Source organism: Ambystoma mexicanum, chromosome 10, assembly GCF_040938575.1.
Source record: "Ambystoma mexicanum isolate Mex_15411 chromosome 10, UKY_AmexF1_1, whole genome shotgun sequence".
Classification (NCBI taxonomy): domain Eukaryota; kingdom Metazoa; phylum Chordata; class Amphibia; order Caudata; family Ambystomatidae; genus Ambystoma; species Ambystoma mexicanum.
The window spans coordinates 692,606,373-692,622,706 of record NC_090932.1 but is presented as its reverse complement, the minus strand read 5'-3'; the positions used below and the strand labels follow the sequence as shown (position 1 = coordinate 692,622,706).

The window sequence follows — 16,334 nt, the reverse complement described above, 5'->3', positions numbered from 1 at the left end:
TACAACAACCCATTGATGACAGATTACGGATTCTAACTCTACAATAGGCTGAAACCCTCGGCCTCTCAAGCCTAGGCCCCTTTCCACCTACATGAATCTAGGGGTAGACCCCTCCATCTATTCGTTCGATATGTGGAGACCTCCTGCACTGCGAAACCTGGGCCACATACCATACAGCACTCTCAATCGTAAGTGCAGCCTCCACCTTAGTTTACTATATGACGAATCATGCTGCAAGGTGACACCCAGGCCTCTCTCCCCGCTCCAGAACCCTCAAATCTAGGTGTAGCCTCGAACTAGGTTTGCCAAAGGCGTAAACGTTTGCACTAAGAAACCTGGGCCTTTCTCCCACTGTACAGGATCCTCTAATCTAGGATTTGACTGTCTCTTATTATTATTATACGCTGATACCGGCTACAGCATGTTAGGCAAAGTTTGAATGCAGTACCTTCTGGGAATACTACAAGCAACTATGACTACAGGTATAAGCAACCCAACCTTTGGTATAAGCTTGTACTACACAGTTTTGGTAGCGTGTTGAGCAGCCAGGCTTCTCAAGAGGGGAAATGTGAGCTGTAGTGGAGTTACACAAAGATTCACAGTTACAGGTATTCAAATAAACTCTTACACTCAAGGTTTCTTGCATAAACCATTATTTATCAGTCAGTTATAAAACCTTCTTCAGAAGGGAGCAATAGAATAGTAACACACACATACTTCAATCTGAACATTCTGAATTTCTGAATCAGACAAGACCCTTTTTGGGATGGACCACAGACAACCTACAACCACAGGTGACTTCAGCAACAAGTGTGCTGGGCACATTAATACCTTACTGTTGGCATAACACTTCTTAAAAAGTTGGTAAAAGCCAAAGCTTATTACAACACAAGAAATTACAAATATTCATAGGCAGGGCAAATACTTGGAGTCCACTGGAAGAGTCATTCAATTCAATAGGCTAAGCCAAAGTCAATGGGCAAAAGTCTTGGATAGGATAAAGCACTTCTATTAAGTAATGGAAAAGTCTTTGCACACATTCGTAAAAAGATTCTTAGACTTGTTTTACAGTACCTTGGTAAAGAAGAAAAGATGCAGCTGAAGACTTCTGTTCCTATGCAGCTCGGCAGGTCCCACTGTTCCTGAACCTCAGTCGTGGAGACAAGAGGTAGGATGTCGGGGGGACTCCTGCACTGCACTGGCACGGTCAAAACTGGCAACCGGCAAACTTTACTTTCAGTGGCCGTTATGCGTTTCGGCTCCTTGTGGTACAGCAAATAGTAATAAGCGCGCTTCCAGGCTGTCAAGGTGGAAGGTGGGCCTTCCTCACATCCGAGGTCTCTAACTCGACTAAGAGGGTGCAGGGGGGTCAGGCTTGGTCAGTCCTGCTTCGCGGGAGTCTGGAGGATCTTCCAAAAGCTTTGGGCCAGCTTGCAAGCAACACACCAATCTGGTGTCCCTCTCCCTGGCTCTACGGTTTGCTGCAGTAACTCTGAGGAAATTCAAACAGCTCTGAGATGGGTGTCCAGGTGGCTTACTTGGGAGTCAATTGGTCCCACTAACTCTAAGTGAGAAGTCGTCCTTGCAGAGCTTCTCTGTCGATGCAAACTTAGCAAGTAGTCACTGCAGCAGGGCTTCACCAGGCAAACCAACTGTCCAGGAGTTGCAGCAGATGTCCTCTTCAAGCTCTTTCGGTTCCTTCGTCCAGTGGTCGACTTTGCCTTCCAAGCCAAAAGACTTTTATTCAGTACTCTCCCATTCATTCCAGCCTAGCTGTCACTCACCCAGCCGGGTGGCTGTCCTTGCCACACAGTCAGCCAGTCAATCACCACAGAGTGCATTTGGATCACCTAGGAGACTAAGCACAGGGAGTTTCGGGCAGCTCCCTCACTTCCTGCCTACCCCAGACACTCTGGAGCCAGAGGCGGGTTTCACCCTGAAGTCCGCCAAAGGCAAATGAACAAAGACAAAACCTGGTTTGGCGCACCGAGAAAAACTTGAAGGACCTTTTGCACAAAGAAATGGTGAAAAAAAGACGACTGGGGACCATTTTAACAAAGGAGGCTCAGTACCATTTTGAAAAACATGGCTCCCCCGATTTAACGTTACCGGAGCTGCGAACAGTTTGCGGTAAATCATAGTAGTTCATACAAAAACCACTGCCACCCGCCATTCTGAAAGGAAAGGATAACAAATGCTACATGAGTAACTAGACACAGGGGATACCAAGTAACCCCTCCAGCACGCTATTGTAAGATAGTCCTGTAAAATTCTAGACCCAGCACACCCTAAGTGAAGTCAATTTCACGCCACTGCTCTTGGAAACAGTAGTTGATCTCAGAGAAGGTATTTAAACCTTGGAAAATCTGGAAGACTTGGGAATCTGGAAGCCCTGTGGCACTGCACTGAAAGTGCTTTGTGACAATTGTAAAAGATGATGCCTATGGAGTTGGTTAGACTCCACAACCAAAAGGAAACAGTGCATAAAATCAAATTAAAATACATGGAGAGAGTGTGAAAAAGCATCTCACTCTCTCCAGGCAAAAATAATCAAGTCCTCAAAATCCAGCAAAGTTGCTGGGGGTCTAAGGTGGAGGGAATTAACACATTTTTGAGAATTCTCCCAAACACAGCATGAAACCTAGGCCCTCCACTACAGGACTCAACCCTAAACCTGGACAAATAAGCAATTGCGCAACCTACGGTACGTATAGCTCACACCACTAGTGTGGACACAAGCTGCAAGCACGGCCAAACATCCAAGCACGATATAACGTCTACGGCTATGCACATCCGGCCTAGTTTCACACATAGCCGTCCAGACTGAAACACCGGACGTACCCAAACACCTCTGCCACTAGCATACAGCGACCACCACCCGAAAGGAACCTGGTATAGCTGGCTTCACATAGACTCTCTTTGACAACATCAATCTATCTCTAACCCTCCAGAGCACCCACCCACATGTCTGACCTCTACTGGGCTGCTTAGTCGAGCCTTGCCAGCCACCCAAGACTTAGAATGGCAAACGTGCACACACGCATCTAATCTAACCCCCCCTAGAATCTCTAACATCGACTACGGTCACCAAGGGTAATCCAATCAAGGAAAAAGTGCAATGAGGCCACACAAGTGGGGAAAGAGCGCTATATAAACAAACAATACAATACACTGTATGTAAAAAATAAATCATTTATTTAAATACAAGTAGGCACAGATAGGTCTAGGGGAAATAAGTACTAACACATTGTATGAAATCACAATTATAAAAACACCACTATACTTGAAGGTAAACAGACCAAAGTATAAACCTTATTTGGAACCCCCGACAGTACTTCTAGGGCAGTCAAAACCTTTTCATACACATTCAGTATAGGTCACACCTATTGTTGGGGAATAAAAAACAATGGTTGCTTTCACAATTACATTCAGGAATGCAAGGGCAGTAGACCCTACCAGTTGTACAGTGACTCCGTCCGAATCACAATCAGTCAACTGGAGAGTATACTTTTTGTGCATAGTGGAACACTTATTCCAGGTACAGTAAAAACATAACTACTTTTGTGATAACAGTCATACTAGGTGAGTAAAACCAAAGGATGTAATATTCAATTACAGGTGCTTTTGAGATCAGTGAAACACAGATCGAGATAAGCAGTAACACTTGTAACTTGGCACACCACTAAGTAAAGTAAAGTCCATATACTTTTTTAAATCTCACAAGGAGTACAGGTTAGATCTTTCCCAACTATACAAGTGACTGATGTAGGACTTATAAGGAATAGTTAGAACCACCGACTCTGGGTTAGATAGCACAGGGAAAGTAAACCCTAATGTTACACTTTACTGAATGACAGTTATTCTAGGTAGGCAACAACCTAATACAGACTTATTCTGGACAGGCTAGCAGCAAGTCAGGGGAAGCAAGACCCATTTGGAGGACACTCATACAATTACCCTGCAGGAATAATCTGGTGATACCAACACATCACTTTTGGGAAGAGGCACAACCTAATCACAGGAGAGTAATTTACCTTTGCATCTACTTTGTTAGAATGGCAAAACAGTTTCTAAGGAAAGAAAAAATATTAACCATACTTTTAAGAATAGTGCATCACACATCCAAGGTAAGTAAGAACTTTTGTAACTGTTCACTCTTAGAATTACAGTTACCAACCAACTCTTTACAAGTATGTAACTTTTAAGCACTTATTTTGTTTTCTAGGCAAAAGTCCCAATCCCTTAAAAGTCGTTCCCTTATTCTTGGAGCATGAGTGTTCTCAGTGACAGGAGGGGGGTCACTAGGATCTAGTGTCCAATGGGCAGCGGCGGAATAGGTTCTTTACTAGCAATAGTTAGAGTTCCTTAGGAAGACTGGGCAAACAGGCGAGTACTTTACTTCTGAGTGAGAAGAGGGTCCAAGAGCTTTGCAGAAGACGCCCTAGACGGATTCCAGCAGTGGAACTGGGTGCACTGGATGAGAGGCCTCCCCATCACAGAAAACACCCCACAGCTACACAGAAATCCTAACAGACGTATACCCAAGTCAACACAGTACCTCAGCATTGAAGATTTTGCAACAGGACGACTTCAGCGTGTGCATCCATATACCCGGTCAGTGGATTCCTTGTCGTGGTGACTGAAAACAAGACCTCAGACAGAACTTTGCAACAGCGATCGATGAAGAAGGCTCTAGGCAAGGTTTTCCTCGCAGCTGAATGCTGTTCTGCGGATTTGGCACCTTTTCAAGGAGCTCAGAAGAAGACAGAAAAACGCAGTTGAATTCTCGTCATCACAATGGTCCAGCACTCTGGGGAGGGGACTTTTCGTACTCTATTCGCGTCTTTGGAAATCCACCAGGATGCCCATAAAGTTTCAGCGAGATTCGGAAGACCGTGCACGGCATAGTGGCTCGAGGTCCTAGGGTATTGCAGCAAAGCAAGGTCGCAGCAACGCATGGGATGGCTCAAAATGCAGGTCTTCTCAAGTCTAGTGGGTCTCACTAGGCTCAGGGTCGTCGTTTTCGGAGTCCCCCAGGTCGATTGGAAGTAAGGGCTACAGCAGGCTCAGGTTACACAGCAGGCTTTCCGGTCGCTGGAAACCGTCTGCCGCTTTTACTTCATCCTCCTCTTCGGTTTCGGTTCCAGTGGTAGACTACTCTTCAGCTTCTAGGTTCGCAGCATTTAACAGGAACTACAGCACAACCTCTGCATTCTCTCCCCGTATATTACAAGAAGGGGCGGCCTGGTTGTCCAATCAGGACAACCAGCCTCCCACTTGGATTTGCCTCATTAAGGCAAGGAGGAGGTCAAAGGGCCGTGTGTTAGGGAGAATTCTCTTATAAGGCTAATTTCCCAAACCTAGTGAGTCCCCCAGCAGCTTTGCTGGTTTTTTGGGGTTTGTCTTTTCCTCTTTTGACTCTTTTCCTCCCACTCTTAGGCATGATTTGAGGTATGTCTCCGACTGTGTGCTTAAGGGCTATGGGGTCTTTTACTCCATAGGGTATTATCAGTTTTTTGTGTATGTCTTACACAGCACCCTCAGTGCAGTAACAGAGGGGTGTCATAGTGACCCCCAAACATATACTCCATACCATGGGACTGACTACTGTCTCCCAGGACATGTAAAGTCACCATTGACGTTACTAGTCCAAAATTGTGAACAGAACCAGTACAAACCATCATATTGTGGAAGTACTGGAAGGGGTTAATTCGATTGCCCCTGGGTCTGTTTTCAAGGGGGCACTGTCCAGTCCCCCCTTGTCGAGTTTCTGGCTGGTGGCAGTGGTTACCACGCAAAATATTCCACCGGAATATTTCCTATGGGATTTTCCTATCGATTTTAAACGCACCACTTTTTGGTGCAATGTTAAAGATACCGCCGGTTTATTTATTTAATATTAAATCAACGGTTGGGTCTTTTTGCCAGAACTCTTTTCTAAAGTGGCGTTTGTGTCCGTCTCTGTAACTCTAACCAAGGTCAGGCCCTTTGTTCCACTATTTTGGTGGGCTTCTCCACAGAAGCCCTCCAAATGGTGCCACTCTGTCTGGGTTCCACAGGATGTGTGGAGAGGGGAATTGGCACCCTGGACTGCGTTGCCTTAGCAACCCAAGTCGCACTTTATTCTGATTGGCCCAGTGGTGAGCCGCTAGGCTCACCACTTAGCATGTGCGAGTGACAGCTAGGCTGTTGAATGGGGGTTTTTCTGCATAAAAGCGGGGGTTTTGGGACTGGATCTTCAGAAGTCGCCACAGGACCTAAGAAATCCGAAGAGGGAAGAAGCTGAGCCATCTGCAACGACGACACCACTGGGGGAGCCCTGCTGCAACGAACTCACCACTTTCCCAACGACAAGAGAAGATCTTCTGCTGGACGAGTTTTCTTCCTTTGAGCTGGTGGGATCAACCAGTTCGCCCCTTTCGCCTTCCAAAGACGTCTCTTGGTCGAATCGCCCGTGCCAAGCACCTCGGCGGCCGGATAGCCAAGCTTCACCACTTTGACCGCGGATAAAAGGAACGCACCTTTTAACCAACGAACTCCGCGGCTGGTTTCATCCCTGTGCAGTACCTCGACTTCACGTTTCCTCCTCGACGAGATCCTCTCTTCCCCTGGTCGAACCAACGAACTGCAACCACTGCCAGGAACAACTGCCACCGCCGGAGCTTCCTCTCTCTTTAAGGTACTGTGTTCTGCCTGACCTCCGTTTCCACGGATTGCTAAAGGTGATCCTTAAATCCTTGGCTTTCCAACTGGGTTGGCCCCAGACCTTCTAACTTTACTTCTTGAATCACCCCAACCTCTTTTGAACATTCTGCAAAGACTTTTAGCGCATTTTAAACTGTGTGATCTTGGGCACATTTCGCTTTGCTCCATTTAAAGTGGGCCTGGCCTATGTATACTGCCTTCACTTACTTGCTTTAAACCTAGAAAAGTGTTGGGAACTGTTTTATTGTTATGCCCTGCCTTTTTCTCTCACTTTAACTTAACTATTGGAGTGCCATCTAAGTTATGCACTCACATCTGTTTTAACAAATAGTGGCGTTTTAACTCTGACTTGTCTAATAGTTATCAAGGGAGGTGTGTATACTTTACCTGACTGTGTTTTAACTTGCTTTTGATTTAGAGTGCTAGTGTATTTCCTAAAGTGTGTTTTAAATAATTACATACTTTTGATACAAAGCTCTGGTCAGTGTTTGTTTGCTCTAGTGTGTTTTTAGCCCTATTGTGTATCCTCTGTATGCTGCCCTACTCATCTTGAGAGAAGTCTGACTGTTCAGCCACAGCTACCAGGTAAATCTGGGTGGTGGAGACTGCTACCAATTGGGTTTACTGCTTACTCCTGTAGTCTTAATCTTTTTCCAGTGGTCCCCAAGGGAACTGCACAGGATTCTGCCTAACACCGTGGAGCTTTGGGCTCCTCCCTCGCTTCCTGTCCTCACAGACTGGAGCCTGGGCGGGGAGTCCAGGGGACGCCAGCCGAAGATAAAAATCACAAAGGACTTTCCCGCCCTGGATGTCAGGGGATGGAACAAGAAAGGAAAAGAAACACTAAAATGGCAAAAAAAAGAAGACAGGGGCACTTTTGGTAAAATGAGCACCCTTAGGTGGCTTTACTGCTGCTGTGAACACAGCCCACGGTAAAGGTGCACCAAATGAATACAAGTTATCACTGCCACCAGCCATTGAAGGTAAGCTTGTCCTTGTAACAGAATTGTTACAGTTTTAATGTGAAACGGGAAACATTGCATCTCCCGAGCACTCCACATAAGGTGGGGTGTGCTGGTTTCACAAAATAAAATGTAAAAGGGATCCAAAGATACTTTCTACCCTTGGGAACTGTAGTTCACTCAAGGTTAGACTGAGAAAGTTAAAAGGGGAGCCCCTAGGGCATAGGAGCAACAGGCATGTATTGTCAATAAGTTGTTAAAGAGGATAACTTTAAAAAGACACTATGGAGAGTCAAAAAAACGAAACCCATAAAAAGAGTTAAAGATTCTGCGAGTGTGAAAAAGGTTTCCACACAGAGGTATTAAGGAAAGATAGCCCACTAGTAAAGCAAAATGTTCTGGGGTTGACCCAGGTCAGGAAGATTTACCAGTTCTGTGAAAATCCTACCCAACAATCCTGAACTTCAGAAAGGACCTATGAGGCTGCCAAACAGGGATGTGTAGGTATTTATCCTTCAGATCCAGGGAGCACATCCAGTTTCCCCTGCACAGTGTCTCTGCAATAAGTGCTGGGGTAACCATCTTGAAATTTTGAAGAGGGAGGGAAAGGTTGAAGGTGGCAAGGTCCAACACAACTCTCAGGCCAGCCTGGGTTTTCTTGTGTATGGTGAAAATCTGAATAGAAGCCGAGACCCCTCTGAGAGGCTGGGACTTCTTCCAATGCCTGACTCTCTACAAGCAATTGAATTTCCGCCAACAGAATTCTTGTCCCAATCTATGGGAGGGGAGGAAGGGATAGGTAGGCAGTAGCACGTGGACACTACTGACAGGATCCTGGGGTCTGTGAACCTCACGTGGCAATATTGTGCGTGAACGGCCTTGGTCCCCGATGGACATGTGGACCCCGGAGAAGTGCGTCATGCCTTCTTTCCCATCAGGGCTGAGGACGACGACTGAAAGAAGCCTTTACTCCCCCCGCCTTGTGCTGTTTGCGGCGGTGCTGACTTGGAAACCGGTCCGGCTGTCTTGACCTTCGTTCTTGGAAGCCCCGGTACCTGCCGAGGACCCACCTCTTGTGGGCACGCTGGTGCACCTGGCTGTAGGTCTTGGGCGTGGACTTTGAGGACAGAGAATGATTTTACAGTCTGGCAACTGTTTTTATCATCAGGTTCCTCATCGGTAGTGGAATGAAAAAGGTTGGCACCCTCGAAATAAGGTCCAAAATGCGCTCCTGGACGTCCGGGTTGAACTTGGTAGCCCGTAGCCAGGCAGTTCTCATGTCCGTAACCATGCAGATGGCACGGCCTGAGGTGTCTATATGAGCCACTGTGGACTTCATGATGTCCGGCACCACCATTTTTGCTAACGCCAGTCCCGCCTTGAAGCACGTTTGACTCTGCACCGGAGGTTGCGGAAGGAAGTCTGCTATTTCCCACCAAAGACTGATTTGCAGCTGCAAGCATAGCTAAGAGGGGCCTCAGCTCCATACACTGCGACAACTGACTTTGGCTGTCCTGGCTCCCTGCAGACTCTTCTACTCCATTTGACTTTGATATTTACTGTCCCTCAGAGGCGATATCTTGGTTTTTAACTATTATTGCTGGGAAAGGTTTTTGTCTAGACTTCATTGGAAGATTCAAGTGCTCACATGCTCTGAGAATCCGTTTAACCTTTTCCTTCCCTTAACCTTTCCTTTTTGCAATCTACAAAGTGTACTAGTGCTATATAAATGCCATTACTGTCCTAGTTAGTCAAGTCACCTCAGGGTGTAGGAAGTGTGTAAAAAGTTTCTCCAAAGAGTACCTACGAGCATTGCATCTGTTAGGGAGAATTCTCAGAAATATGCTAATTCCTCTCTCCCTTAAGAGACCCCCAGCACATTTGCTGGACTCAGAGAGCGAGTCATTTTTCCCACCGTCTCATGTATTTTTCTGTGATTCAACATGGTTTCTTTTTGGTTTTGGGAGTCTGACAAACTTCATAGGCATCATCTTTGCATTGTGACAGCACCTTCACTGCAGTGGCACAGGGTAGTCTATTTGTTAAATCTAAGGTTTAAATACCTTCTTTTGGTGAAACTACTGTTTCCAAGAGCAGTGAAGTGAAATTAACTTTACTTACAATTTGTAACTTTCTAGACCGAGAACACACTATCTTACCATAGGGTGCTGGAGGAGTTACTTTGTATCCCCCATGTCTAGTTTCTCGTGTAACATTTTTATGTTACCCTTTCTACAATTAATGGCTGGTGGTAGTGGTTTACTTTTAACTACCATTAGGAGTTGTTACCATGGGCTGCGTTTGAAACTGCAGTAAAGCAGCCATGGGTGCCCATTTTGTCAAAATGACCCCGTCTTTTTTTGCCATTTCTGGCTGGAAAGGTCCTTCTTGAGATTTACTCTGTGCGCCAAACCAGGTTTGGTCCCTTTATTCATTTTGTCTTTGGGATTCAGGAGTGAAGCCCACCTCTGGCTTCAATATGTCTGGCACGAAGTGAGGGAGGTCCCCGAAACTCCCTGTGTTTAATCTCCTTGGTTACAGGAATGCTTCCAAAGATGATTGGCCAGCTGGCTGTTCGGCTCGGACAGCCACCCTCCTGATGTGAAATTGGCAGCCAGGCTTGAATGAATGTGAGACACCTGCTTAAAAGTCAAGGTTTTTTTGGTTCGGAAGCCAGAGTCGGCCACTGGACGAAGGAATCCGAAAAAGAATTGCAGCGCCTGGACCATTGGTTTGCCCGGTGAAGCCCTGCTGCTTTTCTAAAGCTCCGAATTCGACTCGAGAAGCCCTGCAAGGACGACTTTTCCCCTTGAGTTGGTGGGACCAATCTGCTTCAAAGAACTTGTTTGGACATCCTCTCTGAGCTGGCTGTACTTCCACTGCTGCTGCTGGAACCAAAATGCCAGGGAAAGGAACATCAAACTGAGTGCATCACTTTTAAGATGGACCAGACTGACCAAGCCTGAGCCACCTCAACCGAGTGCTGGACCCCAGATGCGAGTAAAGTCCAGAGTGGTAGCCATTTGCTGAGACGCGAGGATCTGAAACCACTTAGCGCCGCTGAATAGAAGTTTGTCCTTTTCTGTCACGACCGCCCAGTTGTATTGCAGCAGTCCTCAGGTGTCCTTCCTGGTGGTCGGTCAAAAGGGCGAAAAAAAATTCCTGAATAACAAATCTCGAAAAAAAGGCCGAAAAAAAAATATCGAATTTATTATTTTTTTTATATATATATGTATTTTTTGGGTCAGGTAAGTAAAAAAAATTGGTTAAAATAAAAAAAAAAGAAAAAAGGGGGTTGGGGGAACCCCCCATTTCGAAAAAAAAACGTCAAAAGAAATTCGATTTTTTTTTTTTCGGCCTTTTTTTTCGTGATTTCTAATTTCGGTTTTATGACCATAAACCGTCCTTCCTCCTGTCCCCACAAATGAGGCCCGGGAGAAAAAGGATCTGCAGAGCCACACAGGAATAGAAGCCAGTTGGAACCATTTCTTCTAACCAAAGGTACTGTACAGTCTAAGAGAACTTACCTCTTGTTGTTGTAACTTTACTTGATCTCAGTTGAGACTTGCCTTGGTTGCTTCTTTAGAGTTGCTTGCATCTTCCATCTCACAAGCCTCCCAGCTTGTGACCCTACATTGATTTTACTTTTTCTACAAAGACTTCTAAAACATTGTGCAAGACTTAATTACCTCTGCATCTACTCTGCTTTGGGGAGTGTTCAAAAGTACTTACCTGTATATATGTGTGATATCTTGTGTTATTCTATAAACCCTTTTTCTTTGACATCCTTTTCAGTACTGCTCCGATTTAAGAGCGGGCATTTTGAAGTCTATTTGTCTTTTACTATTATATTGCCACTTCTGAAGGCTTATTCAAACTGACTGTTAAATTAATAATTGTTTAATCAAGAAACCTTGAATGTAAGTGTTTATTTGGATACTTGTCACTGTGAAGCTCTGTGTAACTCCCCTACTGCTCACATTGACTCCTCTTGAGTAGCCTGGCTGCTCAGCCACACTACCAACCTGTGTACTACAGACTTCTACCAAAGGTTGGGTTCCTATTGCCAGGAGGTCAAGGTTGTTGTAGTGCACCCAAAGGGCACTGCTCCAAATCTTGCCTAACAGTGTCAATTCTGGAAAAGTATTTTAAAGTATATTTGATCGTTTCATATATTGCCCTTTTTAAGGAAAGCTGCTCAGTCACACTAGCAACTTGTGTAGTACAGGCCTATAGCAAAAGGTGGGTTACCTAATAGCAAGAGGACAAGGGGTGTGTAGTCTCCCACAGGGTTACAACATCAAATCTACCCTAACATTAAGTATCCAACATCTGATCAGAATAAAGTGTCTTCAACCAAGTTACAATAAGAAAATGCATTTGTTAACATATACCATTCGCAAAATCTAAATTACATTTACCAGATTAGGGAAGTTAGCTCATAAAGTTCTTGTGGACTTCGTGGAACAAGATCAATTTGCTCCTGACAACTGCCATTTGAAGCTCCACACAGAAGGAAGTGAAGTGTTTCAGCGATATCTTAAAACAGAAAGAAAAAAAAAATTACAACTGTTATTTCTTACTTTAAAAAAGAAAATGCTTACATAACTCAATAACGTTACTGTCCGAGTAAATAACCTCTGCTTTATGTGAGGAAACGAAAAGCCAACATTTGTTTCCAATGGCCTTTTTAGTATAGAAGGACAAACTGCAAAGTTTGCAAACAGCGTGTTGCCATTGCTTATAATTGTGTGACCATATTAAATTAAGGTTTAAGTTACTTACCTGTAACTTTGTTCTCCAGCAAGGGTTTGGCATGGTTTCAGATGCTCATGAATTAGGCTAAGAATCCTCAGTAAAAGAAATAACAGTTTGACTATAGCTTTAAAACCGAATTTCTCCTCTAAATCAATCACCGTCCTCTGGGTCATACTGCCCCCATCCAATGACAGACCTCTCCGTAAGCTCCACCCCTGGCTGCCATCTTCAGATTTGGTAAGCATGTAAAAAGGCAGTATGAACCAAGAAGAGTCACAGAGGGGAAGGAGGGAGGGTTTGCCAGACCCAAAGCTGCAGGACAATAGTTAAACGTAAGTAACTTAAACCCTTTCCGGCATGGGGTCTGGCATGGGTTCACATGCTCATAAATAAGGATTACACATCATACATATGCACATCCATGGGAGTTGGCAAAGCTCAGAGGCAATAAAACTCACCCCTGGAACTGACCCACCTCATTTGAACAGGTAGCGTAGCACCGCTTGCCGACTCAGAACTCTTCCCTGGAATCCTTGTCGACTCAGTAGAACCATGTGAAGGTGTGCGTAGACCTCCACGGAGCAGCCCTGCAGATGTCAAGCAGGGCAAACCAGAGAAATTCCATCATTGATGTAATGGCCCTGATGGAGTGGGCTCTCGGCCGGCAAGGCCAGCCTGCTAGCCATTGGATGACAGGGCATGATGCAGCCGGAGACCCCACCTGGAGATGGCAGCCTTCGACAAGTCAGTCAGGGTTTCCCAGTCTATTTTAAGTAAAGGAAAGGTCAGGAGATGCAAGGCTGGCATGAGATCCAGGGGTTGTGTGTTGCTGTTAGGGAGAATTCTCAGAAATGTGTTAATTCCCTTCTACCTTAGAGACCCCCAGCTCTTTTTGCTGGACTCTCATGTAATTTTAATGTGATTTAATCTGTGTGTTTCTTTTGACTTTGGAGTCTGACAAACTCCATAGGCATCATTTTTCCATTGTGTGAGACAGCACCTTTAGTGCAGTTGCACAGGGAAGTCTTAGATTTCCCACTTTACTTACATTTTGTAACTTTCTAGACCCAGCACAAACTGTCTTACAATAAATAGGGTGCTGGAGGGGTTACTTAGTATCCCCTTTGTCTAGTTTCTCTTGTAAAATATTTATGTTACCCTTTCCACAATTAATGGCTGGTGGCAATGGTTTACTTTTTCCTACCATTGCATGTTTTTACAGCGGGCTGCGTTCGCAGCCACGGTAAGGCACCAATGGCCCTGGTCATCTTTTTTGCCATTTCTTGTCAGAAAGGTCATTCTTGAGATTTACTTTGCACGCCAAACCAGGTTTGGTCCCTGTGTTTTTGTCTTTGGCAGGCATCACGAGTGAAGCCCACCTCTGGCACCAGCGTGTCTGGCAGGGCAGGAAGTGTGCTTAATCCCATTGGTTACAGGAATGCACCCAGAGGTGATTGGCCGCCTGGCTGACCGGCAAGGACAGCCACCCTGCTGTGTGACTAACAGCTAGGCTGGAATGAACGGGAGAAACCTGCATAAAAGGCAATGCTTTTTGGCTTGGAAGGCAGAGTCGACCACTGGACGAAGAAATCCAAAGGAAACTTGGAATAGATGCCTGCTGCAACTCCTGGACCGTTGGTTTGCCCGGTGAAGGCCTGCTGCTGTGCTAAAGCTCCTAATTCACCTCGAATAGAGAAGCACTCCAAAGTAAGCCGATCTGGACATCCTCTCGGAGCTGGTTATATTTCTACTGCTGCTGGAACCGAAGAGCCAGGGAGAGGATAACCAGATTGTGTGTTGCTTTTATGTCGGACCCGAGCGCTAGGAAGATCCTCCGGACTTCCCTGTTGCAGGTCTGACCAAGCTTGAGCTACCTCAACTGAGTGCTGGCCCTCAGGAGCAAGGAAAGTCTGAAGTGGTATCCGAGAACCGCTGTGTTTCTATTTGCTGTCAGACGCGAGGAGCTGAAACACTGAAGGACTGCTGAATTGAAGTTTGCCCATTGCTGCCGCTCCCCGTCCCATTGCAGAGCGGAAGTCGCCAGACATCCTCCCTCTTGTCCCCACGACTCAGGAAATTATAACTTACTCACCGTAGTGACTAACTTACTCTTTGTCCATAGTCCCCTTTCCACCATACTGCATGGACGTCCCTTCCAAGGGACGTGAGACAGAACCTTTTTCACCAGAAAAAATAAACTTCCCTTTAAATTTAGAGGCGCGCGGGGTACAGCCCAGGGAGCATGCGCTGCCCCGACTCCGCCGTCCGGTGCCACACCTCATTCCCCATTGACACGTCGAAAATAGATTTAACATAGGGGGGAGGTTGGTGGCACGTATAGAGGAAAGGGGACTATGGACTAAGAGTACGAGTCACTACGGTGAGTAACTTATAATTACTCTTACGTCCCGTCCCCTTTCCTCCATACTGCATGGGCGAATACAACTGAATGTAGCCCTAGGGTGGAGAGGAGACCCTCCTTAAGCAAAAAGGTTCCTGAGAACCGCCTGTCCAAAGGCCGTGTCAGATCTAGAGCCGGCATACAAACAGTAATGCTTGCAGAAAGCAGAGGGAGTGGCCCAAGTGGCCACCCTGCTTATGACTTGCCAAGGAACATGGCGCTGGAATGCGATGGCCGTTGCTTTGGCCCTGACTGCGTGGGCATGAATGTTGCCCGGCAACGGCTGGTACTGGTCCTCATCTGCTTCTTTGATGGCCTAGACCATCCAGCGGGATATGGTGGCCCAATAGCCTGGTCTTGAGCTCCCGAAAGTGAGGAACAGGGCGTCCGATTTACAGAAGTCCTTGGTCCTGTCCGAGTAGAATTTCAAGACTCGCCTGACATCCAGGCAGTGCAGCACTCTGTGCTTCGTCCTTCGGATTGGCAAAGAACGTAGGAAGGACAATTTCCTCGTTCAGGTGGAAAGCAGACGCCACCATGGGCAGAAATGCCCGATGTGTCCGCAAGACTACTTTGTCCCTGTGAAATGTAGTGTTGGGGATGAGCTAGCGCATTTGGCTAGCGCTTTCCTACACCCCTCAAGCGCTTTACAATGAGACAATACTTCTAAGCACTTAAGCACTGAAAAAGCTTTTTTCATGCAAAAATAATCACAGGTGTGGCCAGTCACTAAATAAAGAGAGTTAGGATTGCAATCTAAGTACAAACAACTATGTAGATGGATTTATATGGAAAACTGTTGTGCAATCTAAGTTCGCTTTGCTCAAAGAACACAGTAAAAGTCAGGCTGTGCTAAATATAGACTACATGCAGGCTAGACAGCACAAAGTGGCTGAGCAACTGTTCCTGTCAATTACAAGCCAATGGAGACTTTGATTCAGCACGGCAGAGTACTAGGAAAACAAGGTTTTTTTTGTATGCATTATTGGTCCATATCAAATATAATTACGTTGAGTTAAGTGTTCAGAGAATGGCGTGAAGATGTGTCGATATATGAATGTTTATAACATAGTAAATTATGCTAAACAAGAGGGACAAAGTATTCCTGCTAATGCAGCATTATGTAAAGTAGGGAACCAGCCCATGCAACACGGGAGACACTGCAGCATCCCTGGTATGGCATGAAAGACTAGTTTAGAGGCGCTCTGCTGGCATCCAGTGACCAAGTCAAGAGTATTTAAGCCCCAGGCACAGTATCAGTATTCAGGACCTGGGAGCCAGCAACGACAGAATGCTGGCCTCAAATGGCACAGTCCTCTGCCATTTCCCTAATCCTCATGATCTGTAAAGATTAAAGTCTTGTTATCACCTGCAAGATACTCATGGTTTTAATTCCCTAGAGGGGTCCATTTTCTCTGATTTGAGAGTGATGAGGGGGTAACCCAAAAATATTTAAAGGGGCGCACCTGTAAATTGGGTTTCGCTTTCAATAGTATATGGTTCCGAGG

At 45.7% G+C, this 16,334-nt stretch overlaps 1 protein-coding gene across 8 annotated transcripts in view; it reads right to left on the bottom strand.

Annotated features, from left to right (window-relative positions):
- TRIP12 (thyroid hormone receptor interactor 12) overlaps positions 1 to 16,334 on the bottom strand; it is a 2,051,777-nt gene that overhangs the window by 1,274,561 nt on the left and 760,882 nt on the right. For all 8 annotated transcript variants that reach the window (XM_069618297.1, XM_069618300.1, XM_069618299.1 and 5 more), the window contains one exon: positions 12,089 to 12,206. In XM_069618297.1, coding sequence (XP_069474398.1) covers positions 12,089 to 12,206 — 118 coding nt within the window. The remainder of the gene's footprint in view (positions 1 to 12,088; positions 12,207 to 16,334) is intronic.